Consider the following 25312-nt stretch of genomic DNA (forward strand, 5'->3'; position numbering starts at 1 on the left):
GGCCCGGGGGGGGGGTGCGGCTCATGAGTCAGTCCCTCCCGGCATGGAGGTGACTTTCCTTCCATGAAGGACATTCCAGAACCGTGAGCTAAGTGTGTTCTGCACAGACACAAGTGGCTTTGGCGTCACTCGCTGTCTGGGGTCTTGGTCCTTGGGCTGGCTTCGCCCCATCCTGTGGGAGGAGGTGGCCTCTGGCTCCTGAGAGCCACCAAGGGCTGGGAGCCCTGGCAGGTGCAGGCCTGTGCCGCCAGGGCTGGCCTAGCCAGGCCATTAATTCATCATCTGGCCAGCAGCCAGCCCCCTGCCATCAGCTCCGGTGGTCTGGACCTGGAGGCCTCTAATGGGCCTGCCTGTTTATGGGCCTGCGTCTGGAACCTGTAAGCTGCTGGCAGTTGCCCAGTGATCCAGCTGGTTGGCTGTGGCCAAGGGGCCGAGGTCCTGGCCCCACCAGGCTGTCCCCTGGTGGGCCCTGGTGACCCTCAGTCGGGGTGGGGCCGAGAGGGCTGCCATAGCCATTTGCTCCCCACAAAGCGACCCTGTCTGCGTTGCTCCGACAGAGACCCACCCCCGTCCCCCCAAGCCTGACCCCGTGAAGAACGTGTCCGGCGTGCTCAGTGGCCTGACTCCCGCCAAGGCAGCCCCCGTCATCAACAATGGCTCCCCCACCATCCTGGGCAAGAGGAGCTATGAGCAGCACAACGGGGTGGACGGTGAGTCCGGCGGGGCCAGGCGGGGCCGTGGCGCTCGGCCAACGCAGTGCCCGCGTCCGCTGACCGTGCTCTCTCTCCCTCTCTCCCGCCGTCGGGCGCTGCCAGGCAACATGAAGAAGCGCCTCTTGATGCCCAGTAGGGGTAAGGCCCGGGGCGGCCGCTGGCGGGGCGCGGTGCCTGCCCTCTGTCGGTGCTTGTGTGCTGTGCTCTCGTGTGCCTGGGGCACGGCGGGCGGCCCAGGCCACGTCCACGGGGCAGTCCACACAGGCCGGCTACGCCCCTCCTGAGTCCCTGGTCACCTGGCCAAGAGCCAAGCTCTGCCCCGTGGGCCCTGACTCACCCAAGTGCCATCTCCTGCCCGGGGGCCTCTGGCTCATGGGCCGTCCTGTCCTTCCTGGCCCGGCACCCGGTCAGTGGACTGTCCTCGCTTGTGTGGCCCTGGTGCCCCCGCCGCCCACCTGTGCTGTCTGCCATCGCACTGTGACCACTCGCATGCCATCAGCCTCAGTTCGCGTGGCCGCCTGCGCTGTGCCTGCAACCCTCGTGTGCGCTCCTGCCTGGTGGGGGGCTGTGGGACCCCGGCCCCACCAGGGGGCAGATAGGACAGAGCCGTGGCATGGTCAGCATGGATGGGGGAGGTGTGCGAGGCCCAGGTGAACGCCAGGCCAGGGCCTCCCCAGGAGGCGTGCCCAGGGGTGAGGGGTCCTGGAACTGAGGCAGCACACCCTCTCCCGAGTGGGGCAGGATGCTTGAGGAAGGGGACTGAGGCCTGCAGATGGTACACGGGGCAGGCCGCCTGGGGACCCTCCTGCCATCAAGTGCCTAGTTGGCGGTGGCCTCAGGAGGGGACTCCTAATCATCTGGTCTCCACGGCCATTGCTCCCCCCACTGACCCAGGGCTCTGCTTTTGCCTCTTAGCTGGGTGAGGGGCGTCGTGGGCTCAGGGGTTCCAGCGTGGGGTGCTAGGAGAGGGGTGACTATGGTGGCGGTGTGGGGCTTGTCAGCCCTGGAGGCCCCAGCACCCTGCAGGGTCAGCCTATGGCAGGCTCCATGTGGGAGAGAGGTGGATGGAACCGAAGGGAAGAGCATAGCAAGTGCGCTCAGTTGCCTTCTGCTAGCCCCTCGCGACAGGAGTGTCAGGGTCACCCCAGCACCCTGGGTGAGCCAGCATGGATGTCCCCCTCCTCAAGCTCAGGACTGGCCCCTTGAGGGCTGGCTAAGGTGGTGGGCCAGATTCCATCGTCTCCCAGGACCTGTGGGCAGCGGGCAGCGGCTGCAGCCTAGCCTCGTGCCCTAGGCATTCTCTCTCTCAGCTGCATCTGGGAGCGTCGGCAGGCGTGCCCTGTGCGGTCAGCAGCAGCTCTGCTGCCAGGTTCTGCCACCTCTCTCCATCTGGACACAGGCTTTCTCGCCTACCCCAGGCCCCCCATTCTCCTGCTGCCTCCATCCATGAGCCCCTTGTAGGGGCTCCCTGTCGCCCTGGCCCTGCCCACCTAATGCTGGTCACCCCATAGCCATCTGGCGAGGGGCTGCTGCAGGGCCAGTCTCGGCAGCAAGGTCTGCCCCACCAGGGGCAGCCCGGGGACAGTCTGATCAGACACTCCCGAAGTGGAAGTGGGTACTCATCTCAGGCATCTTTGGGCTTTTGGGCTTGTTTTGTAAAAAGCTGTCAACAAAAGGGATCAAGTCTATTTACTCCTGTCGGTTTTCTCAAAATCCATGCACTTCACCACCGACTGGAGTTCCACTGTGCAGGCCCCGAGGAGCACGGGCAGTGGTGCACCTCCTCGTGCAAGCCCGCTGAGGCCACCACTGGACCCCTGGGGTGCCGTAGGACCACCCGGGCTGGGGGGCACCAGCACAGATGGGTGGGCAGGCGTGAGCTGAGCTCTGGGCAGGGGCCCGGCCCCACTGCAGCGCTGGGGCCATAACTCACCAACCTGGCCCCGCCATGCGCTCCGCTCCACATCTGCCTCCCTCAGCCGCCAGCGCACATGATCACTCTAACCTAAACCTGTGTTTTCTTCCCTCCGCGAACCCTGGTTCTGATAGGCACTTACCTGGGTAAGTAGCACTTGGCCCGGGGGCTGCAGGCCAGGTGCTGTGGCCATCCCTCCGCCCCTCCGGCGCCCCAGGCCAGGAGGTGGTGTGCAGCTGGAAGAGGGCCGGACAGCTCTTTTCTGCTCCTCAAGAGATGAGCCTGACTGAGGAGCACTTTGGGGAAGAGCTGGTCCTGGGAGGCCCTGGGCAGGTCCCTGCGGGTCAGCAGGGCTGGCCGGCACGGGGCGGCAATGAGTTCCTGCTCACACACATATGTGCACACACTCAGGTTCCTGCCCACACACACTGGCTCCCACTCACACACTCGTGTACACACACTCGTGTGCATGCTCACACACACAGGGCGAGGGAGGCATTGCGGCCCTGGGGTGGGTGCTGCCCATCAGCCCAGGTCCTCGCCCAGCGTGCATTTGGGAGTCAGGGCCTTGGTGCCCGTGGTGGGTGGCCAGGGCCCAGGGTGGTGGTGTCAACTGTGCCCTGGGACGGCACCTTTCCTGAGTCACCAGCAGGGGCTTACGGCTTGAGCACCCGGCCCACAGCCTGGAAGTGCCTGTGCCATGGGCAGCCAACCCCAGGGTCAGCGAGGGAGCTCGGAGCCCCTTGGGAAGAAGCCCAGTGTGGCCAGGCCTCCTGGGCTTGGAGTGGCCGCCCCACAGAGGAGCTCTCTCTTGCTGCTGTATCTACAGCTGGGTGGGGGTTACCTGGTTAGCGTATAAACCTGGCTGCATCTGTCTTGGCCCAGTCAAGGGCAGGCGGGCAGCCTGTGCTGGGAGTGAGCTGTGAGGTCCAAGACTCCTGACATCCAGCCCAGAGCCCAAGCTGATGCCTCTTCTCCTGGCCAGGCAGAGGTGGCCCTCAGAGCCCCTGAGCGTGGGGGGCTGCAAGAGGCCACCTGGGCTGGGCAGGCCCGAGAGGAGCTGAGGCACCTGTGTCCTCCAGGCCCTTCCCGGGGGGGGCTGCAGCCTTGGGGGACGTGGCCCAGCTTTTCTGCCTCTCGGATGCGGATCCCCGGTGGGTGTGCAGGTGCAAGATGGGCCTGCCCGGGAGCCTCATGCTCTTTTCTCCTTCCTCTTGTCAGGTTTGGCGAACCACGGACAGACCAGGCACATGGTAAGAGGGAGGGCTGGGCCTCAGTGGCCCCTGCCCCCTGCATCCGTGTGCACACGTGTGTTCACCCAGCTCCGTTGGGAAGAGACCCTGGCAGCCCTCCCAGGCGCTGTGTGGAGCATCTGGGAGGCCCAGCGGCACCAGAGGAGGGGCAGGCTGTGAGCGGGGGAGCCCGGCCTCCACACTTTCCTGTTGGGACCACCTGGGGGTTTCAGGGTGCAGTGTCATCTGCCAGGGCCTGGCTGGTGGTGGAGCCATGCTGCTAGGGTGCAGGGTGCAATGTGGAGACCCCAGGAAGTCGCCTCACAGCACCCCTCCACCACAGGGACCAAGCCGCAACCTCCTGCTCAACGGGAAGTCGTACCCCACCAAAGTGCGCCTGATCCGGGGGGGCTCCCTGCCCCCCGTCAAGCGGCGGCGGATGAACTGGATCGATGCCCCGGATGACGTGTTTTACATGGCCACCGAGGAAACCAGGTGAGGGCCTCCCCAGGGCAGGAGGGTGGCTGGGAGGCAGCCCCGTGTCCCGTTGCTAGGGTGTCATTGTCCCTCACAGGAAGATCCGCAAGCTGCTCTCGTCCTCGGAGACCAAGCGCGCTGCCCGCAGGCCCTACAAGCCCATCGCCCTGCGCCAGAGCCAGGCCCTGCCACTGCGGCCGCCCCCGCCCGCGCCCGTCAACGATGAGCCCATCGTCATCGAGGACTAGGCGCCCGCCGCCCCCGAGGCCGCTCTGACCACAGGCCACCCCCCGCCCGGTTTGGTAGTGCCCCCTCCCGCCCTCACTTGCAGAGAAACTGCCCCTCGGGCGCCGCTGGGGCCAGTGCGGCAGGACTCGCCCGAGCGCCCCCGGGGCATCTTAGCTTTGTGTCTCCTCTTTGGCCGGAGCGGAGCTGAGGAACCGAGCGTGCACCCACCCCGCCCTGCGGGCCTTGCGGGCCGCCGGAGTTTCGTTGTGTTCTGTTGAAGGTGCCATTTTAAATTTTATTTTTATTACTTGTTTTGTAGATGAACTTCAGCTCTGTAACTTACACCTGGAATGTTAGGATCGGCGTGGCCGGCGGCCAGCCGAGCTGCCTGGTGGGGTTGGCCTCTTGTCTTTTCAAGTAATTTTCATATTAAAAAAAACAAAGAAAAAAAAACTCATAAAAAGAAAAAACCAGCTAGCCCTTTCTGTGTCTTTTCTGCCTCTTCCTCTCCGTCTTGGACCTCGGCCCTCGCACCCCCCAGCACCCCGGAGGAGCCTGGCCTGGAGGGATGGCAGCCACCCCCTGGGTAGGGCCAGTTCTGGCCTCGCCAGTGTGGATCCAGAGGCTGCCCCCAGCCTGGACACCCGGCCAGCCGATACGCAGGTGGCTCCAGGCCGGAGGTTCTGCCCTTGGGATGGGAGTACCCTGGAGGGGAAGCCCCAGTGAGCAGCGTGTGGCCCACCGCCATCCTGGCTTCCAGGCTGGGCTGGGGTTCTGCCTCTGCCCCCTATTCCTGCCTCCTGCACAGCCTGGCCCAATGCCCACCATCCTCCCGTGGGGGTGGGAAGAGGACTGGCCAGGGCTCGGGCCCTTGACCCGGCAGAGCTGAGAGCCTTGTGTCTGTCTGAGGCAGGGGTGGCCTTGACTTGGCCTGGGACCCAGACTGGCAGGTGCCTGGTCCTGATGGCTGTGTGGCTCCCCTCCTGCTGGGGCAGCCAGCAGAGTGGGTCAGCTCAGCCCGCCCTCGTGCTCCTGGAAGAGCCGGGCCCCAGCTGTCTGAGGGTTTCTGCCCAGAGCTGTGGGCCACCCCTAGCAGGTGTGGAGTTTCCGCAGGGAAAATTTGCTCAGATTTCAGCAAGTCTGTTGTTCTCAGAAACCCTACCTCTGGCTTCCCCCTGCACCCACCCTCGCAGGCCCACAGGACAGGTGCGGGCCCGCCAGCCACCAGAGGGAATGCTCCGGGAGGGGCGCCTCTCAGGCTGTGCCAACCCAACCGGCCCAGAGAGGGGTCAGCCGGCCCTCCCTGGGGGACTGCCTTGTTCCTCTTTCCTGAGTTCTGCCTCCTGCTCCCCAGGCCCCACCGGGATGTGTGGACATTTCAGCTAGCGAATTAAAATAGAAACCACTTCTACTCCTTGCTGCAGACAGATAAGGGGCATCCTGGTCTCCCTCCGCCAGCCTACCCTGGGGCCCAACAGGGCGACTGGCCAGGGTGTCGAAGGGGCTGCAGCATGCTCCCGCCCCCAGCCACTTTGAATGGCAGTCCTGGCCCACACTGCCGCAGAACGGAGTTGCGGTATCTCAGCATGGGGCTGGGAGACCGGTGACCTTGAGAAGGACACCAGCTCTCTCTGGGGCCTTTCCACCTCCTGGGGGCTGAGGATGGGGTGGGGAGGGGCTCTCCTCAGGCCCGGGGGGGCTTTCTCCCAACCTGGTCCTCCGCCCACGAGGCCCCAGTGAGATGGCCCCATCCTCACTGACATCTGTCCTAAGGGCAGGCGGCCCCTGGGGAGAATTGGGGCCCCCCACACCCAGCGCAGCACTCTGCTGGGCAGGGCCTGGGCTGCCCTGGGATCTGAGCCAGGGCTTAGGAGTGGGAGCGGGTGCAAGCTGGGGGAGCAAGGGCCTGGGCCCCCAGGAGGGGGTTTGACAGCTTCATCCTCTCCTCATAGGCCCAGCAGGGGGTTGAACCCGCCAGGGCAGGGGTATCTCAGGTGGGAAAGAGTCGTCCCCCGACATGGGGTTTGCTGAAGACCTGCTGAGCCTGCACCTGCTCTCCCTGCCAGGGCCTCCCACTGCTCACTATGGAGCCCAGGCCTGGGCTCCAGCAGCAGAACGAGATGGGGGTCTTGTGTGCCGTTTGCCAACATTGCCGGGACGACAGGGCGCGTGACAGCCATTGATCTGCAGGGCATCATGACATTGTGGCCCCAGGGGAGGGACTTGCCCCCACACCTGTCCACCTGGCCCACCACTTCAGGGCCATGCCTGCGTCCTTCCAATCTTGCTGTCCTCACCTAGCCCCAAGTCCTGTGCGCCAGAAGCTTGCCCTGCCCTGTCCCTGCCCCAGCCATAGCCCTCAGTGGCCTCAGAGGTGGATGCTGCTACCCTGTGTCCATCGATCTGGGTCCCTTCCCACCAGGTCCAGAATAGCCCTGAGCATCAGGCAGCCTCTGGTCTCTGCCCAGGGACAGAAGCTGGGGGCAGGGCACCATACGGTCCCACAGTCCCCCTCCCCATCTAGCCGGTGCTGGATGCCATTCCTTTGCCGCACCCCATCCACTCTCTTAGGAGAGCTGAGGCCAAGAGGGCGGGCCTTTCTCAGGTAGCCTCCTTCCGGAAGACACCTGTGCCCAGCTAGCCCCGCCCTCCACAGCAGCCCTGCAAGTGTCAGAGGTGGGCAGAGTCGGGGGTGATGCCCTGGCCCCCAGGGGTTCCCGAGCCAGAGAGGGCATGGGAGCTGATGCCAAGTGGGGGGCAGTGGGCCCATGAATTGTTCAGAGATGCCTGATGCCCAGCCTGAGCAAGGAGCAGGCTGTGAATGACTGACCTGAGGGCAGCCCCCAAGGCCGGTCTCCCTGCCCAGGAAGGGGACCATGGAGGCCTCCCCTCCATGCCCCCCTCCAGCCTTGGCTGGCACAGGGCCAGAGTCACGGTACAAACAGGGAGGAGGGCTGGTCAGCTGGTCAGTCAGGCTTGAGGGGGCCACATATTTCTGGGCTGTTGTCCTCACTTGCAGAAATAACAGCGGCTGTAGGGTGTGAGTGCAAGGAGGAGGGAGGCACCTCAGGAAGCTGGGGCGAGGTGGGGCCGCCAGGAAGCCTGGGTTCTGGAGAGCCCTGGGACACTGGCTCGCTCACTCATCTACTTTGCAAACATGCCTGGCACCAACAGCCAGAAGCAGGTGATGGAGGCTGCTAGGCAGAGGAAAGGGCAGTGGCGGGCAGACCTCGTTTGTCCGGCACAGAGCCTGAAAGACACATGGTGGACTAGGGTGCTGGAGCTGCCTGCTCAGACTGGGCTTGACCCTCTGGACTTGGGGGTCTGTGTATGTGCCAGGCTTGAGACTCAGCTGGGACAAGAGGACCAGAGCAGGGCATAGAAGGAGGTGGAGTCCCAGGGAGGAGGCCCAAGCATCTTCCAGGTCCCCCCATCCCAGGGTTAGGACTAGGTTCTGCATGGCACCAGGGTGGCAGCAGGTCCAGGGGGAGGGGGGAAGTGGTCAAGCAGGCCCCTGTTGGGAGGAGAACTGTGGGGCTCTGGGGAGGACCCTGAGTGCTGACAGATCCCTAGCTCTCCGGCCCTTCAGAAGGATGCTTTGAGCCAGGAGGCTAGAGTCAGGAGCTCTGGGCCACGAGCTGGGTGTCCAGAGGAGGAATGCTGGGGAGGGGAAAGAATGCAGATGGCGGTGTGAGTCCTCGGGCACAAGAAGGCACTCCTGGGCCCTCCATCTCTTCTTTCCTTCCTCATATCCCTGGGTCGGTCCCCAGAACGGGAGAGGTGGGGAGGCGCGCCCAGCAGAGGCCCGAGGGTCCCCTCCTCCCTGTTGCTCCCTCCCGCCCCTTCCAGCAGTTTCTGTCGCGCTGTTCTTGGAAGTGGCGGGCACTCTGCCCTCACCCGCTGAGCTGTCAGCACCACCGACAGTGTTGGGCGAGCCGGAGGCGGCGGGGCCGGGCCCGGGTCTGGGCCGGGAGGCTGCGCGCGCCCGGAATCCGGCTCTGATCCCGCCGCGCGGCTGTTGCTATAGAAACCGAGAAACAAAGGGAAGCGGGCGGGCGGCGCGCGACAGGGTGGGGGTGGGGTCCCCCGGGGGACCTGGGCGCCGGGGCCGGGCGTGGTGGACCCGTCCGCCGTCTAGGCGTCCGTCTGCGTGTCCAGGGGCCGCCCTTCCGGGCCGAGGCCCCGCTGGCCAGCATTGCCCCCGAGCCGAGGGGGCCGCGGATTCCCGGCCCCGCCCCACGGCTCCGGCCCGGGGCCCCGACGTTGCCATGGAAATAGGCAAGGCCTGGGCCGGCCCCAGCAGGGCCACCGCGCGCGCGCGCCGGGCCGAGGGGTGCTGGGCAGGTCCGGCTGCCCCCCGTGCGCCTCAGCAGGTGCGCCCCCACCCCGCGGCGCCCCCAGTGCCCCGTGGCCGGACCCAGGGGCCGGGCTCCCGACGCCCCGCCCCAGCCGCGGAGCCAATGGGTGCGCGGACAGCCAGGCGGGCGGGGCGGGCGGGGCGGGCGCGGCAGCGGCGGCGCGGAGACGGGCGCGGGCGGAGGGTGCGGGCGGACCGGGCGGACCGACCATGGCTTCCAAGTGCCCAAAGTGCGACAAGACCGTGTACTTCGGTGAGTGCTCGGGTCCGACCGGCGCCCCGCCGCCCCTCTCGGTCAGCCCCCTGCCGCAGAGCCGCACGCCCCCCGCGGTACCCGGCGTGCGCCCGCCCGGCCGCCGCCCCGGGATGCGCGGCCCCGGCCAGGCTCGCTGCGCTGCACACACGGGTGCGGCCGCAGGGTGGAGCTGCGATGAGGTGGGGGCGGCCGCGCCCGAACGCCGAAGCGGCCACTCGGGGCGGGACGGGGGCCCGGGGCCGGGCGGGCAGGGGTGCGTTGTCCCCCCGGGATGAAGCCGGGGTTGGGGGAGCGCTCTGGGTTCGCAGGAGCATGGTGATCCCCAGGCTGGGCCGAGCCGGGCGGGGTCGGGTGGGGCCGCTCACTCGGGGCGCCTCCCGGGCGCTCCTCCCTTTCTTGGCCCTTCCCCACGGACCCCAGTCCTGCCTCCCTGCGGACTCCTGGACAGGCCGGGTGGCCCCAAGCAGTGGCCCCCCCCAACCCCCACCTCGACCTCTGCCCACGCGGGGCCAGGCCAGATCTGGGCTGTGTCTGGACTCAGTCCACGCGGGGGCGACCTTGGCTCCTACCTCCCGCGTGTCCAAACGCGTTCCCTTCCCTGGCTCCAGTTCCACCAGGACTTTCCTGCTGGTGGGGTGGGGTGACATGCAGGTCCCCACAAGCATGAGAGGGCACTGAAGCCCAGGTGGCCAGGCCCCCCTGCCTCCTCAAGGTCAGAACAGCCTGGGACAGGAGGGGTAGCAGGGTAGGATCAGGGTTGTCTGTGCCAGGATGCCCCTGGATAGGCACAACCCTAACTCACTCTCTGGTGCTCACACCGGTTTTATGGCTTCCCCACTCTCCCTCCTCCTGGCTGATCCTCTTCCCGACTTTGCCAGGGCAGCAAAGTCCCTGCCCACCACCCTTCCACCAACACCAGCACAGACGGACAGACCTAGTGCCAGAAGCGAGGATGGCCAGACAGGCAGGGACAGATGGGGGACCCTTCCCTGGTCATCATGAGGACAGTGGTCGCAGTCTGGGATGGGGACAGGCCAAGGTGAAAGAAGCCACTTGGTTTCCCTGCTGAGGGAGGAGGAGGAGGCCAGGGCTGTTTGCTCTTCCCAGAGGGGAGGGCCCGGATTTGGCCTGGAGTGCTTCTGGCCTGGCTGGGAGCCGATGGGCTTCCGCCTGCCTCCCTCCCCGCCTGCCTCCCCTCGAGTCCGCCCAGCCCTCTGTCCCGTCCCTGAGAGGGCTCATCCCGGTGAGGTTCAGGGTGGGGACAGACCCAGGGGCCCCCTGCCAGCCCCACTGCCCATGACTTGCCCCCAGCCAAGCCAGCTCACGGCTCTCCGGGGCCCAGGGCGACAGCCCTGTGGTCAACCCGGAAAAGCGCTTCTGCCTGCTTGGGCAGCCGCTGGCTCGCAGCAGGAAACAAAGGCAGCTCAGACCCGGCTGGCTTCTGGCCTGGCCGGCTGGCTTCTGGCCTGGCCCAGAGCACTGGTGGAGAGAGAGGGCTGGGGTCCTGCCCATCCCTCAACCAAGCTGCACCCCAGCACCCCCCTGCCCCAGCAGCCAATACCCCTGAGTGTGAGCAGAGTGGGACTCGGGCCAGGACACCCCAGAATGACCTCAGGATGCCATGTCTTTGTGTCCCCAGCTACCATTCAGCTGGGTGGGGAGTCAGTTCCCTTCCAAGCCATTAGACCCAATCAATTCTGTCTTCCCACCTCGGGCTGGTAATGTGTGGCCATCAGCTAGCCCAGGGGGTCTGAGGGTCATTCCTCTGCCCCCATGTGGCCACGTCCCAGAGCCAGCCAGCACAGCGTGGTTCTGACAGCCCTGAGCTGCAGCTGCCATGGCTGGCATGTCCAAGCCCACCCCAGGCACAGCCAGCTCCTGCCTGCCCTGGTGTGGACACCGGGGGTGGGGGGCTGGCGGGCTAGTCTGTGCCCTAGCATCCTTGGGTGGAGTGGCCAGAGGGATCTCTAGCCCCCTGGGAAAGGAGTTGGGGGTGGGGGTCCTGGAGGCTGGGCGACTCAGAGCCCTGAACCTGGGCCACCAGGAGGATTCATTGCTCTCCGGCAGCACCTTTGGGCCTCTCTCTGCGGGGAGTGCACTGGCCAGGTCCACACTCCGGGCTCTGCCGGTGCCCTAGGAGAGGCCTGGCCCAGACAGTGACCTCTCTGTGAGGGGGACCACAAGAGCCGCTGGCCCTTGTCCTCCTCTCGGGGCCAGGCTTCAAGGACCCATGCCGCCCGACCCCTTTCCTCCCCTCACCCTCCCCCCCCCCCCCCCCCCCCGCCCCCATCTCTGGCCAGGCCCCTTCCCTTCAGAATTCCAGCTTCCACCTCCCAGCTTGTCCCAGCCTTTATTCCTACCCTCTTCTCCGCCTTTTTCCTGCCTTGCTCCCCTGGGGAGGCCCCAGCTTCCGTCCATTGGGAAGGCCCCCACACTTCCGTCCATTGGGAGGTGGCCTGGCAGCCCCAGCATGTGGAGGGGGGTGCAAGGGGGAAACAGGACAGGACAAGACTGGACCGGGAAGGAGCCTGACCCGACCCTCAGCAGCTGGTTTCAGACTTCGGGCGCCAAAGCATCAGCAGGAGGCAGTGGGGTGGGGGCCCTCGGGGCTTAGGATGAGGAAGCCAAATATGCACAGGCAGGCGTCCTGGCCCCCCGAGGGGACGGGGGACTGGCCTCCCCACAGGGAGTCTGGAGGCTCAGGGCTGCTCTTCTCAGCAGGAGGCTCTGCCAACTGCATTAGGGCCCAATTGGGGGGTTCAGGGACATGTGTGGGGGAGGGATGGGTGTGTGTGAGGCAGGCAGGTGTGAGAGACTAGCAGATGTGTGAGGGAGACAGTGGGAGGCAGGTGTGTGAGGGAGGAGCAGGTGTGGTGTCAGGGGATTAACAGGTGCTAGAGCTGGGACCGGCACAAGATGCCCGCTCCATCCCCCGACCCCGGGGCGGTGAGGGTGGCCGAGACCCAAAGGGAGAGAGGGCCCCAGGAACGGATAGAGCTCCTGCTGAGGGGCGGGGCGTGCTGCGTGGTTCCCACGTGGGGAAGAGGGGTGCGGGGTGCGGAGGCCGCCCCGGGCTGGGGAGGACAGGGGCGGGGCCGACCGCGGGGCGTGGCGCTGCCCTGAGTCCCTCCCGTCCCCAGCTGAGAAGGTGAGCTCCCTGGGCAAGGACTGGCACAAGTTCTGCCTCAAGTGCGAGCGCTGCGGGAAGACGCTGACCCCCGGGGGCCACGCCGAGGTGAGCCCCTCTGCCGGCGGTGGGGCTGGGGGCTCGGCTCTCTCCGCCCCGTGGGGCGGGGCTTGTGGGGGGACTCCGGCCCTCACCCGGTGCCCCTCTCGCTAGCACGACGGGAAGCCGTTCTGCCACAAGCCCTGCTATGCCACGCTGTTCGGACCCAAAGGTGAGCCTGGAGCCACCCCGCCCAGCCTGGGACCTGCTCTGGACCCGAGGGGTGGCCAGTGTGAGTTCCCGGCCCAGCATAGACCTGGGGCCGGCAGGACGCGGGGGTTGGAGGGTCCCCTGTACCCCTTCTCCCTTTACTCCTGCTGGCCCCTCCCGTTCCCAGAAATGTGCCCCAGCCCACGGGCGCCCTCTGGGTGGTGGTCCTGACCCCCAGACTGGGCTGTGGAGTGCCCTTTGCTGAGACGTCGGGGGGGGTGTGAGGGCTGGGTGGTGGGTGAGGCCACCGGCCACACACTTACGGTCCCTGCCACCCCACAGGTGTGAATATTGGAGGTGCCGGCTCGTACATCTATGAGAAGCCCTCTGCCGAGGGCCCTCAGGTCACTGGCCCCATCGAGGTTCCCGTGGCCAGAGCTGAGGAGCGTAAGGCGAGCGGCCCCCCCAAGGGGCCCAGCAAAGGTGGGCTGGGCTCGGCGTCTGGGGGGAGAGGTGTGGCCGCCGCTCTGCCTGGCCCTGACTCCCCCTCGCCCTCAGCCTCCAGCGTCACCACGTTCACCGGGGAACCCAACGTGTGTCCTCGCTGCAACAAGAGGGTCTACTTTGGTGAGTGACCATGCCCAGCCCCCACCTCAGGGAGGTCTCCGCGGGAGGGGCTTCGGCGTCACCATCTCCCCCCTTCCCAGCTGAGAAGGTGACGTCTCTGGGCAAGGACTGGCACCGGCCGTGCCTGCGCTGCGAGCGCTGTGGGAAGACGCTGACTCCGGGCGGGCACGCGGAGGTGAGGGGCGCGGGGCCGGGACCGGGGAGGGGCCAGAGGGCGCGAGCAGGGAGAGACCCACGGGGCGGGCTGGGGGGCAGGGGCGCGCTCCAGGGAGGCCTCGTGGGTGGTGGGGCTGCCTCCTGGTGGCCAGAGTGGAGGCTCGCAGCCTCAAGCCTGCTCAGTGGCGCCGAGCTGTCTCCCTCCCACCACCAGGTGAGTGGACTTGGTCACGGCTTTGGGAGCTTGAGGGCTCTCCCGGAGGGAGGCAGGCACCTGGACAAGGAGGAGGCCAGCAGGGGGAGTGGGGAGAGAGGAGTCTGTGGACCCTGCCTCACTCCCTCACCCCCACCCATTCTGTCCACACCCAGCACGATGGCCAGCCCTACTGCCACAAGCCGTGCTACGGAATACTCTTTGGACCCAAGGGTGAGTGTGACCAGGAACGTCAGGTATGTGGGTGCCCCTCCCCACCCCTCCCTATCACCATCCCACCTGTCTCTGCAGGTGTCAACACTGGAGCCGTGGGCAGCTACATCTATGACAGGGACCCCGAGGGCAAAGTTCAGCCCTAGGTCCGCAGCCCCCTCCTCGGGGAAGGCGCCCATCTGCTTCCTGCTGGCCCTGCCCCGGGGCTCACCGCTTGGCGCTGCAGGGGAGTGACAGCTGCCCAGTGCCACCTCAGCACATCCTGCCTGCAAGTCCAGGGCCTGGTGCTGGGGGGGAGGAAGCCACCCTGGGCCATTGAGATGAGGTCCACCCGCCCCCCTCTGTTTTTCTGGCTGTGTCTGCCTTTGTGTCCCACCGTTTGTATCCTCGTGGTTCTGTGTCTCTGTGGTCCCATGTGTCTTTGTGTGTCCCCATGTCTGTGTCTGGTAGCCCCTGTGTCCCCTGTGTGTCCTGTGGCCCTGTGTGGGTCTCTGAGGTGGCCATCCCACTCTCCCCCTCCTGCTGCCTGCCCCATAGTGTTATTTATGCCCCCCTGCACCGGTGATGGCCATGGCCACACCTCTCATGGTGTTCCAAGGGCAGAGGGCACCCCTGCCAGGTGCCCTCTGCCATCTCCCACACTGCCTCGCAGGTGCTCACTCGCCACCCTCACGTGGTTCACACCCAAATGCTGAGACTTTTGCTGCCAATAAAAGGTTTGAAGACTGCAGGTCCCAGCACCGTGTCCGTTTGTGGGATGGACATGAATCCAGGACAGTGTCCCTTTGTCCCAGCCACAAATGCTCCATCTCCCCTGGGCCTGGCTTCTGGTGGGGTGGAGCCCTGTTCTCAAGGGTGAAGGTGGTGGGTGCGAGGCAGGGAGGCTGTGGTTTGGGCTATGGGCCAACACTGAGGTTGGGTGGGCAGCTGAGAAAGGCACCAGATTAGGTGGAGGTGGGGAGGGTGGGAGGCGTCCTGGAGGTGGGGTCCTTGTTCCCAGAAATGCCAACAGTGGGCGCTAGAGGGGGAGATGTCTGGATCCATCAGAAGGGTGAGGGAGGGATCAGCCTTGGGATAGCCAGCAGAGGGCGTGGTGTGGTGGGAGAGGGGACCAGAGGAGGGGTCCTCTGCGGGGGTGGAGGGAGCTGGTGAAGGGCAGGGGCGAGGTGGGCCTTCAGCCCAGGACGGAGCCTGGAAGTACAGAGGATTTGGATGGGGGGTGGTGGGGGCTGGGGCAGAATGCAGGCAGTCTGAGGGTGGGGGCTTGAAGCCCCCCTGCCAGGTGCTGCGGCCCGACCAGCGGCCCGGCGTCTGGGTTTGCAGTGACAATGGAGTTGCCGCCGCCTCCCCAGGCGGTGCAGGCTCTGCCGTTTCCACCAGGACCCCCTGGCAGCTCCGCGGAGCCCCGCCTCGCTGTCCGCCTTCGCTTTGCCTGCCGCTCCCAGGCAGCCCACCAGAGGGCGTGCCTTCTCTTCCATAGCGCAGAGGCCGCCCTCCCCTGTCAGCCCGGCCCCGCCCGCCCCCAGCACCGCACCCTGGAGCTAGGGGCTTCCGGACCTGGTCACCTCCCCGCCCAAGGCCCCAGCGCCACAGGCAGGCGAACTCCCCATGTGCCCTGCACCCCAGGGCCAGCTCCCTGAGCCCCAGCCCTTGGCACAGGCCCCTCCGCGGTCCACCAGCCAATCCGCAGGCTCAGACAGCTGAGCCTGCATGCCGGGTCCATTGTCCTGCGAGCAGCCATCCGTGTCCCTTGGGGTGGAGGGACCTGCTCCGGTGTCGGCAGTGCCAGGCTGCCCTCCTCCGGGCCGGTCGAGCCAGGCGCCCAGCGTCGGCGGCAACGTCTCCGCCCACCTGGCCGCCTCCAGGAATGCGGCCAGGATGTGCAGAGGGGGCCGGCCTGCAGTGGGGGGATGCGGGGGCAGGTACCCCAGGGACCCCCAGCCCCCCATCCCAGGCAGAGGCGAGGTTCAGGCAAGAACCCGGCCCTGGCGCGTCCTCGGAGGAGGGGCTGGATGACTCCCCTCCTGGTCTCCACCTTCAGCCGGGTGGAGGCTCCCCGGTCGGGGGTTCCTTTGGAGAACTCAGACTCCCCTGAGCACCCCATGCCCGCCCTCGGTGCGGGCTCCCAGTGTCGGATGGGAAATTCCTGCCCTCTGGGGGTTGGGGGGCGCTGCTGAGGGCACGGCCGGGCCCCTCCCTCGGGAGCCTCCAGTGGAAACTATGTGGGGAGGAGGCGCGGTGGGCAGCGCGCCCTGGCCCGGCCCCGGGGGGGCGGGACCTACTGGAGGGTGGAGGACGTCGGGTCCTGCAGGCGTGGGGGTCGTTCCGAGAGAGGATCGCCCGGACGCCCCGACACAGCGCTCCCCCCGGGCTGGCGGGGCGGGCGCGTCCTATTTCCTGCGGGCGGAGCACAATTCGCCGTCGCGTTTGTTTCCAGAGGGTTGTCTTGGAAACCGGGGCGGTGCCGCTACTGCCCGGCTCCGCGCGGCGTAGCCGGGGGCGTGGGTGGAGCCGCGGGCGTCCTTGCCCTGCTGGCTCCCTCGGGGGCACCGGCTCCAGGAAGCCCCCACAAGCCCGGTGCTTCCTCGGTCGCTCGCAACCCCGGATGCCCCGAAAGATGCAGGGGAGGGGGGATGTGCCCGGGGTGTGTCGCTTTCTCCACCTCCCCATGCGTGGCCGCCGCCCCCACTCTTCCAACCTATGCCCAGCCAGTGAGGAGGCCCTGAAATGCCGTCTGACCACCCCGCTCCCCCTCCAGAACCCCAGGGCTGCTCGCAGTGCCCGGGCCTCCCTCACCACCCTGCTCCCCAGCAGCACCCCACCTCCCAAGAGTCCAGTCTCCTCAGCTTCTTGACCCCTCCCAGCCCCCAAGCCGCCCCTGCCCCCCACCTTTGACCTGGACAGAGCAGCCCGGCTGGTGCCCCCAGCCAGGCATCTCTGCGGGGACCTGCCCTACCTGCGGCCCCCTCTGCCCCCATTTCCTTGAGGCCCAGATCCTGACCCCCAGCACCTCTCCTTCCCAGCCCTGCCCAGCTTCCCCTGGGCGGGTGACCCCCAGTGTCAGCCCTGGGCAGCCCCTCCCGGGCTGGAGGCTCCCTGTGGACCTCTCCCCCCAGCTGAGGCTAGCCTCCCTGAACTTCTTTAGGACTAGGAGAGGCGTGACTCCCTCCTGTCCCTGGGTCCAAGCGCTCAGCTCCCTGGCCGCTGGCTGTGGCCTGAGGGATAAGCATCATGAAGTGACCGAGTGCCAGTGACCCTGGCTCTGGGTAGCTGGGGGCTGGGCCCAGCGAGGACTGGGGGGATACCAGGGTGGCCAGCACACTCTCCCGGGGCCTGGCTGGCTGGGGCCCATGAACAGGCCCAGCTGCTGGACTGGCGAGCCTGGAAGTGGAGGGGCTTCTGCGTAGGCTTTGGCTCCAGGACGGAGATTCCTTCAGTCTTGGGGGGGGACAAGGGCGCCCCTTCTGGCCAGACTATGGCTGGTTGAAGGAGCTGGAGGTTGTACATGCCCCCATGCCTCCTCCCCACCCCCTCAGCATGCCACTCCTGCTTCAGGAGGCGGGGGAACTGCCCTGCCCTCCCACCTGGGCTGGGGTGACACTGTGTTGAGGCCTGTGGACAGGAGCAGAGCCCTTTGGGGAAAGCGCAGCGTCTGGGCGTCTGGTCACGTCTCCCTGCCACAGGGCCAGTAGGGGCCATCAGGCCCAGCAGGCCCACCCTGGGGACCGACCTCAGGGCAGGCAGAGGGTCCCGGGAGAGCAGCTGCTGAAAATAGGCCCTGGGAATGGCTGAGTGTCCATGACTCAGCTGGCCTGGGGAGGGGCAGGGAGGCTGGACCCTGGGGAGGGAGCAGCTCTGGTCTGGGCTCAGCAGTTGTCCTGGAGCACCATTCGGCCAAGCAGGGCACCTGAGTGTGTGCATGAACACAGGACAGGCCCCACTGGCCTCTAGCCCTAGGAGGGGACATCCTACACCTGTCCACACCCCTTGGCTCGTCCACACTGAGGAGGGGGCCTGGAGGCCTGCCTGGGTGTTGAGTGGGGGCTTCAAGGGTGGTGAGGACAAGCCAGAGGAGAGTGCCACAGTCTATGGAGGGAGGGGGTGCAGGGGGCTGTCCAGCCCAGAGAAACAGAATTTTCCCAGTGGAGGCTGGTGGCCGGCCCCTGGAGGCGGATTCCTCAGCGGTCACTGGAGCCCTGCCCTGACTTCACCGGTTTTCCTGGTGTCTGGAGCTCCTGCATGGGCCGCACAGAATTCTCCTGCAGGGCAGGGGCCCGCCTGGGGTCCATCTGGGTCCCCAGCTGAGCCTGGGCAAAGCATGAGCAGGGAGGGCGTGGGGTGTCAGAAGGAAGGGTAAGCTGCCCCCAGAACCCCACAGCAGCCTCTCTGGGATCTCAGGGCCCTGGGTGCCCTCATTCTGTCCTGGTGTGGGGCAGGATGTTCTGGGCACAGAGGCAGCCTGGGGCAAGCAGCCGGGTTGCTCTGCTTCCCTGTCCTGGACACTCTGTTCTCATGCTCAGATGCAGCCCTGGTGCTCGCTGGCCAGTGCCGGGAGGGAGAACAGCACAGGGCCTGGTGCTGGCCGCACTGGGGGATAAGGTCGGGGGCGCACCTAGAGGTGTGCGAGGGGGTTCCCTGTGTCTTCCATCTGTTCCTGCAACAACTGCTGGCAGTGCCCCAAAAGAGTAGGGTGAAGGGTGAAGGGCCGGGCAGGGCAGGTTTGAGTCTTGAGCTGGCCCTGTGGTCCAGAGTCAGGTTGACCCTGGGCCAGATGAGCGGATGGAGGCAGGAGGCCTTGCCCCTGGTGGGGGCCAGGGTCTCGGGAGACACTGTCAGGGCCCTGACTGGGGCCCAGCCTCAAATGGGAGTGTGCGTGGACATAGAGTTGGGGGAGGCAGGAGCTGTCCACCCACCACAGCCCCCAGGAGCTGGGGGGCTGCCCCTGACGAGGGGCTGCACCCTCACGGGCTGGCAGGATGGGTGGGGAGCTCAGGTGAGTTGGAGGGGGCACGCTGGTCTGTGGCTGAGGCTTTGGGAGGACTCTGGGGAGTGTGTGTGTGTCTGTGTGTTTCTGAGTCAAGTGCCTGGAAAAACTGTGCTGTGTACCAACCAGAGGGCAAGGCCCATGGCCCTTGGCCCCCCTCCTGCCCCCCCTGCCACCACCCATGACCATGGCAACGAGCAATAACAGCAGAGAAAGCCAGGAAAGGACTCATTACCCCGGTTTTCGGGAGGGGGGGGGCGCCCCGGGACAGGGCGGGGTTGGAGTCGCTGTATGGGGCTGGGACCATCCCTGGGGCCTGACGGGTGGAGGGGAGGACGAGCTCACTGCCCCTCTGCCCAGGAGTCCCCAGGGGGCTGGGGATGTGGGCTGGATAGACACATGGGGGCAAGGCAGCTGATCTGAGAGGTGCTGTGTGCACCCCCCAGAGGTACCCAGCAGGACACACCCACGGACAAGTATGCCTGCAGGCACACCTCTCACAGCCACACCCATAGTCACCGGACACACACATGTACCATCTCTGCACCCTGTTGCTCCCTGTACCCATGGTGCTCATCATCCCGGTGGAGGTGGAGGCAGCCCGGCCCTGGCGCCTGTGGCCTCTGCCCAGCACACCCACGTGGGCAGCCTTCTCAGGGAGCTGCAAGGTGGTGTGTCCAGTGTGTGTGGCCTGAGCCCCAGAACCCACTGTGACAGACCCCCTCCTCCCTCAGACCGTGTTGGGCCCTGCCCCCACCTCCTGTCCATCACCAGTGGTTTTGGCCCCTCTCCTCCTCTCCTGTCTCTGCCTCTCTCTGCCCGTCTGCATTTCTGTCCCTGGCTGTGTCTGTGTCTCCCTCCTCTCTTGCTCCCCTGTCCTCTCTCATCCCCGCCTCTCTGGGTCATGGAGCCAGGACATGAGAGAAGTCAGGACCCGCCCTCCTGTTCTCGGCCTGGCCGAAGCTACATCAGGCACAGGCCAAGAAGACACCAGGGGATGGGTGGGGGCCATGGGGGAGGTTGGGCTGGTGGCCTCAGCTCCAGAAACCACACTGAGGTGCCCTGTGCCAGGAGGAGAGGGTGTCGAAGCTCCAGGGCCAGAGCAGGCCAGCAGGCCAGGGTTGATGGGTGGGAGAGTGGGGGTTCCACCATTGCAGGGTGTGCACCCTCACTCCCAAGGGCAGTGGGCAGCCAGCCACTGAGGGGTTCCAGGATGGAGTGGGAGCCTTGTGGACCCCAGGGCTTGCAGAACTTCAGTGGGGGGGCAAAACTGTGGCCTCAGAGAGGGGGCCCCAGGGAGGAGGGAGTGACTGGAGAGAGGCGTGGGGAGCAGGTGTAGGGGTGTGGGGTCTAGTGTGCTGTCCTCATTGAGAGAGGAGACTGGTGGTGGCATCTGTCCACCTTGAACCCTAGGAGCTCCCCCCTCACCCCAAGCTGGGCCTCGTGGGGGCCACAGAGGGCAGTCTGGTGGTGGGGAAGGTTGAGGTTGAGACAGCCGTAGTTTCTCTTCCCTCTCCCAGTGCCTGGCCCTCACAGGGGCCTAATGGTGGGTAGGTGGGCTTCAGGGAGGGTGAATTCGGGGTCACTGGGTGCTGTCGGGGCCGAGCGTCTGTGTGGGGAGGCCAGCAGCTCCTGGGCCCTGTTGGAGGATGGTGTCTAGCATCCCACCTGGGGATGGGACCTGGACAGTTGGGAAGATGTTTTGTTTGGTGAACTGGGTGTGTTGAAGGGAGATGAGGGTGCTGGTAACAGTGGTGGTTGGAGGGAGGGACCAGGACAGAGAGGAGGAAGGGCAGGAGGTGCTGATGTGCTGGATGGAGAGAGGGCTGGGCGCTTAAGTGCTGGTGAAGCCAAGAAACTGGGTGTGGCACAGGGACCCAAGGAGCAGAGGGGCAAAGGGCCAACAGAGAAAGGGGCAGCCTCTCCCCTCAACAGAGAGAGAGGGAGGTGGCCTGGGTGACAGTGACCAGGAGGGAGGTGGCTTAGGCCTAGCAGTACCCTACAGGGCAGGGATTTCCCGAGGGGGCATAGAAGCCGAGGCCTGGGTCAAGGAGCCGATAGAAGGCCCGGACACCCCCTCCCGGCCAGGCTGCACACTTCCCCGTTGGCCAGCAGAGGATGGCCGGGACCCCGCAGCCCACGCTCTCCAGCCCCAGGGCCCTCCCGCTGCGGGCGGCGGGTCGGACTGTCTCCGCCCGGCACGGGGAGGCGCAGCCCGCTCTCCTGGGCCCTGGACTTGGGCTGCCCCCGCCTCGGCCTCGCTCCGGCGCTTCCCGCAGAGATAAGGCTCCTCCCCCGCCGGCCGGGCGCCGGAGACGGCTGGGCGCGGCGCACCCCCTTCCCCGGCATAGCCCCCGGCCCCCGCAGCAGCCGGGCCCCGCCGAGGGAGGGGGCGCCCCGTCTCGGAGTCCCCCCTTCCAAATTCCCCGGGACATTCCCGCTGCGGCCGATGGACTTCCCGGGGAGCGGTGCGGGGGCAGGCGTCGCAGAGGCCGGGACGTCCCGCGGGCTGCGGGTGGGGCGGGCCTCCTAGTCCCGAGAGTGATGAAGGCCGGAGGAGAGTCCTTGGCGAAGTACCAGGCTGACTCCCCCGGCAGGTGTCCCCAGCCCTCTATCTGGAGAGGGCCAGGTTGACGTGTGTGAGAGGTTCTCGCGAGCTAGTTGCGTCTATTTGCATCTGGAGGTGACCGTCCCCTCCCCGGTTCCTGCATATCTAGGGGCTCCAGCCGTTGTCCGAGGGATGGGGCTGGGGTGCGGTGCGCCTTCCTGCTCCTGGGGAGCCCCCTGATCCGACCCCTGGGCTCCGCGACTGCAGAGCCCCGGGCGAGGGGCGGGGCTGGAGCCCCCGGAAGAGCCCCACGCCTTCAGTGAGTTCCCAGATCCCCTGCACCCCCCGAGCCCCCACTGGGTCGTCGGCTAGGCCCGGGTCGTGCCTGGAGGAGGGAATGGGTCAGATGACCTTTCTGGGCCGGTTGACCTGGAACCGAGGTCCCCGGGTCCAAGTCCAGGACTAAGGAGGCGGGGCGCGAGGGGCGGGTCTCAAAGGGGCGGGGTCCCGGGGTCCCTGAAAGGCTCCAACCCGGCGGGACCCACCCAGTTCGGCGCTCCCATCTGCTCCCGCCCAGCCGCCCGTCCCGGACCGCCGCCGTCATGCCCAAGTGCCCTAAGTGCTCCAAGGAGGTGTACTTCGGTGAGCGCGGCCCCGACCACCCTGACCCCTCCCGCCCAAACCGCGGCGCACCGCGCGGCCCCACGCGAAAGCACGCCCACGGGCGACCCAGCCGGGCCGCTCAGGTGGGCGGGGGCCGCCGGGGACTCTGGAGCTCCTCCCGGGAAGCAGACACCTCCGCCCTGCCCGCAGCCGCCTGGGTGTGCGGTCGGAACCCCAGCGTCTGATGGCCCTCCAGCTCCGCGGATTCGGCGTCTCTCTGCCCTCGGTCTCTCTCCCTCGGTCCCTCTGGATCTCCCCCGTCTCTGATCTTCCCGTCTCTGGGTCTCCCCGACTCTGAGTCTCCCCGTCTCTGGGTCCCGCTCTCCTGCCTTTTGTCGGGCGTGCCCTGGGCGGGCACCCCGCGGGGCAGGAAGGAGCGCGGGGCTCTGGCCGCCCCTCCCAGTGCTAAGTAGAAACAGACGCGGAAACCCGCGCCCCGGGCGCGATCCCAGGCGCGCTCTGATCCTGGGCGCCGCCCTCCTGCCCTGCGCCCCGGGGCGCCCCCACGGGACGGACAGGCGGAAGTGAGAAATCCCGCGGTCCCCGCCACGGAGAAGGGCGCCCGGCAGGCCGCACCCGTCACCCGTGCAGAGGCTGACTGCCCAACGCGGCAGCCAGGCCAGGCCCTCCTGGCCCTGGGGCCCTCTTCCTCCTCCTCCTCCAGGGCCGGCGCCCCTACCGTTTGTGTGGCCAGGTTGGCTGAGGGCACCCATGGGGCACAGGGGCCTGCTGAGGCCTTGGCTGGGCCACCAGGTGTGAGTGGGCCAGGCCTTGCGCAAAGCTGGCTGGAGAAGGTGATGTGTGAGTGAATGGGTGCGCCCTGTGTCCTCAGAGCAGTGTCTCATGGGGACCTTCTCTGCCTCTGCAGCTGAGCGGGTGACCTCCCTGGGGAAGGACTGGCACCGGCCTTGCCTGAAGTGTGAGAAATGTGGAAAGACGCTGACCTCAGGGGCCCACGCCGAGGTAGGGGGGGCCTCGAGGGTGGCAAGGGTGCCAGGTGGGGGGTGACAGCCCCTCATGGTCCTTCTATCTGCAGCATGAAGGCAAGCCCTATTGCAACCACCCCTGCTACGCAGCCATGTTCGGGCCCAAAGGTATGCTCCCCACTCCCCCGACCCCGCTCCCCACACCCTGACCCCACTCCCCACACCCCCGACCCAGCCCCTGGCCGCTCCTAACTGCCCAGCATTGTCTCTGCAGGCTTTGGGCGCGGAGGAGCTGAGAGCCACACTTTCAAGTAGACCCAGGTACGCCCCCATTGCCCACATCCCGCCCGCCCTGGGGATGAGTCCCCCGCCCGAGTGAGGTCTGACTGCTCTCCGGCCGGCCGTACTCACCTCTGTCCGGTCTCTCTCTGCAGGCTGTGGAGACCACATCCCTGGCCACCTGCGGGCACTGCCCCTCCAGCCTGATGCCTGCCTGGCCTTACACCCAGGCGCCAGGGTTCCCCTGGAGACCCTCAGGCCCTCAATAAACGCCAACACTCTGAAGGCCTGCGTGTGTGTGTCACCAGGGGTGGTCTTGGGGAGCTGCGGCCTGGTGCCTGCTCTTTCTGCTGTGGTGGCCTTGCTGCCCACTGCCCTGGGGGGCTGTGGGGTGGGGGTGGGGGCTGCAAGGCAAGCGGCTGGACACCCTGGACGTTCCCACGGAGGCTCAGCTCTCCAGCTCCCAGACCCACAGATGTCCCAGCCCTCCAGGGGCAGGGCGAATCAGCTGAGCTCATGCTGGTTCCCTTTTCGAGCAGCTTTGGGGGAGCTGTGGTGGGGAGTCCTCGCCTGCCCTCCCCACTTCCTGCTGCCCCACCCCATCCCCATTCCCCACCCACCCCTACTCTGACCAGGCCAGCTGTGTTTCTGCAGGGGTGTCCACTGGACCCCGTTGCCCCTCATTTGTCCCTTCCCTGTGCCCCAAGGACTACCCAGTGGCCAGCTGCCCCAATGGGGAAGTTGAGGCCTAGCTGTGCAACCATGGTTGGAGGGCTTTCTGGAAACTCCCAAGTCAGTTCACGTAGCAGCTACAGACCTGGCCACCCTCAGAGCCCTCCCTGTTCCCCCCACTGGCCCCCGGCACTCCGGCCCCAGCACACGGCCCCCCTTCCCAGGACTCTGCTGACCTAAAGAGCTCGGAGGGGGCATGTCAGCCTCGGCCCTGCCCAGGGCTTCGCTGGGGCTACTGCAGGCCTGTGCTGGCCAGACTGTGGAGGCTCAAGGGTGGCGTGTAGGGCCAGGTGTGTGTGTGTGTGTGTGTGTGTGTGTGTGTGTGTGTGTGTATGTGATTGGGTGATTCATGGAATTTCACTGAGGTGGGAGCTGGAGTGCTTATGGGATGGGGGCGGGGAGGAGGGGGCAGAGGATGCTGAGGTGAGGCTGCGTTTCCCAGTGGACAGTGGGGGGTGGGGCTGGGGTGGAGGTGTCCTTTGGAGGCCAGGGGATTGGGGGCTTTGAGACTCAGCAATGCCTTGTGGCCAGAGGGGGCACAGAGTGGGGAGTGGGTGCACAGGGAAATCCGCCCTGAGCTGCTGGCCCCTCCCCGACCGCACAGCTCCCTTCCAGGTAGGGGCAGGCTCGTCCAGGTGGGGGCAGACTTGGGTGTGTGCTTAGAGAGCTGACGCCTGCAGGAAGCAGGTCCGCGTGGCCTCAGGTGGGAAGAAGAGGACCCAGCCGGGGAGGGAGGCCCAGAAGGTGCAAAGGGCCATAGAGGGAACAGGCTCAGTCGGTTCCAGAGCCACGGCAGGTGGGCGGGTGGTGTAAGGACTGTGGAGGCTGCAAGGCGCTATGAAAGCATTAGCAGGGTGGCCAGAAAGGCCTCTGGGCTGTGGAGGCAGAAGGCGGGGCTAGGCTGGAGGCCAGTGCTGGTCCCAGCCCCAGTTGAAGGTGGACCCTGGAGGGGACTGAAGGTGGGGGCCGGGGGAGCAGGCAGCAATGCCCTCTGCTGGTTGGGGAGGTGAGTGGGGCATGGGGCTGGTGGCAAGGGCAGCCACTGAGCTCAGTGGGGTGGGGTGGGGGTGCCAGGGGTGGAGGCCAAGGTCTGGAGAAGGGGTTGGTTGTGGGCGACACACAGGGTGAGGAGCTGGCTGTGCCTGAGAGGGAGGCAGCGGAGGTGAGGACCGGGAGGAAGATGGGGGATGGGGGACCGCACTTCCTGTGGGCCTGGCCAAGGCTGTGGGGTTGTTTGGGGCGGGCTAGGAGCTCAGCAAGGACTGAGCCTTTTTCATTCCCTCTCTCCCTCCTCCTCCCCCCCAGCTCTCTTCTTTATAGTCTATTGAGGTATAATTTACGTTCCATAAAATTCACCCCAGCACATTCACATGCAGTGATTTAACCAGTTCACAGAGTTCTGTGGCCGTCAGCACA

General features: G+C 66.6%; 3 protein-coding genes across 9 annotated transcripts in view; all 3 read left to right on the plus strand.

The window, feature by feature from the left end:
• Positions 1–4997, plus strand: part of MTA1 (metastasis associated 1) — a 45697-nt gene extending 40700 nt beyond the window's left edge. For 2 of the 6 annotated variants that reach the window (XM_070514477.1, XM_070514473.1), the window contains exons 17-21: positions 558–710; positions 816–851; positions 3850–3881; positions 4204–4355; positions 4435–4997. In XM_070514477.1, the coding sequence (XP_070370578.1) occupies positions 558–710; positions 816–851; positions 3850–3881; positions 4204–4355; positions 4435–4585 (524 nt within the window). In that variant the 3' untranslated portion in view covers positions 4586–4997. Of the gene's footprint in view, positions 1–557; positions 852–3849; positions 3882–4203; positions 4356–4434 lie in introns of all 6 variants that reach the window. The other 4 variants (XM_044774438.2, XM_044774437.2, XR_011504840.1 and 1 more) reach the window with 3 other exon arrangements.
• Positions 4998–8894: 3897 nt separating this feature from the next.
• Positions 8895–14494, plus strand: CRIP2 (cysteine rich protein 2). 2 transcript variants are annotated; one of them, XM_044774441.2, is made up of 8 exons: positions 8895–9175; positions 12319–12413; positions 12519–12636; positions 12897–13037; positions 13113–13181; positions 13262–13356; positions 13707–13764; positions 13843–14494. In XM_044774441.2, exons 1-8 carry the CDS (start codon positions 9133–9135, stop codon positions 13908–13910), a joined length of 687 nt encoding a protein of 228 aa, XP_044630376.1. In that variant the 5' UTR covers positions 8895–9132; the 3' UTR covers positions 13911–14494. The 2 variants fall into 2 exon arrangements, with proteins under 2 accessions (XP_044630376.1, XP_044630377.1); XM_044774442.2 differs by having other exon boundaries at positions 9031–9175; positions 12519–12576.
• A 6917-nt stretch (positions 14495–21411) lies between these two features.
• Positions 21412–23449, plus strand: CRIP1 (cysteine rich protein 1). The gene is made up of 5 exons (XM_070514479.1): positions 21412–21938; positions 22828–22922; positions 22996–23053; positions 23160–23206; positions 23320–23449. Exons 1-4 carry the CDS (start codon positions 21899–21901, stop codon positions 23198–23200), a joined length of 234 nt encoding a protein of 77 aa, XP_070370580.1. The 5' UTR covers positions 21412–21898; the 3' UTR covers positions 23201–23206; positions 23320–23449.
• Positions 23450–25312: the final 1863 nt, after the last annotated feature.

This window comes from Equus asinus, chromosome 7 (genome assembly GCF_041296235.1).
Source record: "Equus asinus isolate D_3611 breed Donkey chromosome 7, EquAss-T2T_v2, whole genome shotgun sequence".
NCBI classification, from domain to species: Eukaryota; Metazoa; Chordata; class Mammalia; order Perissodactyla; family Equidae; genus Equus; species Equus asinus.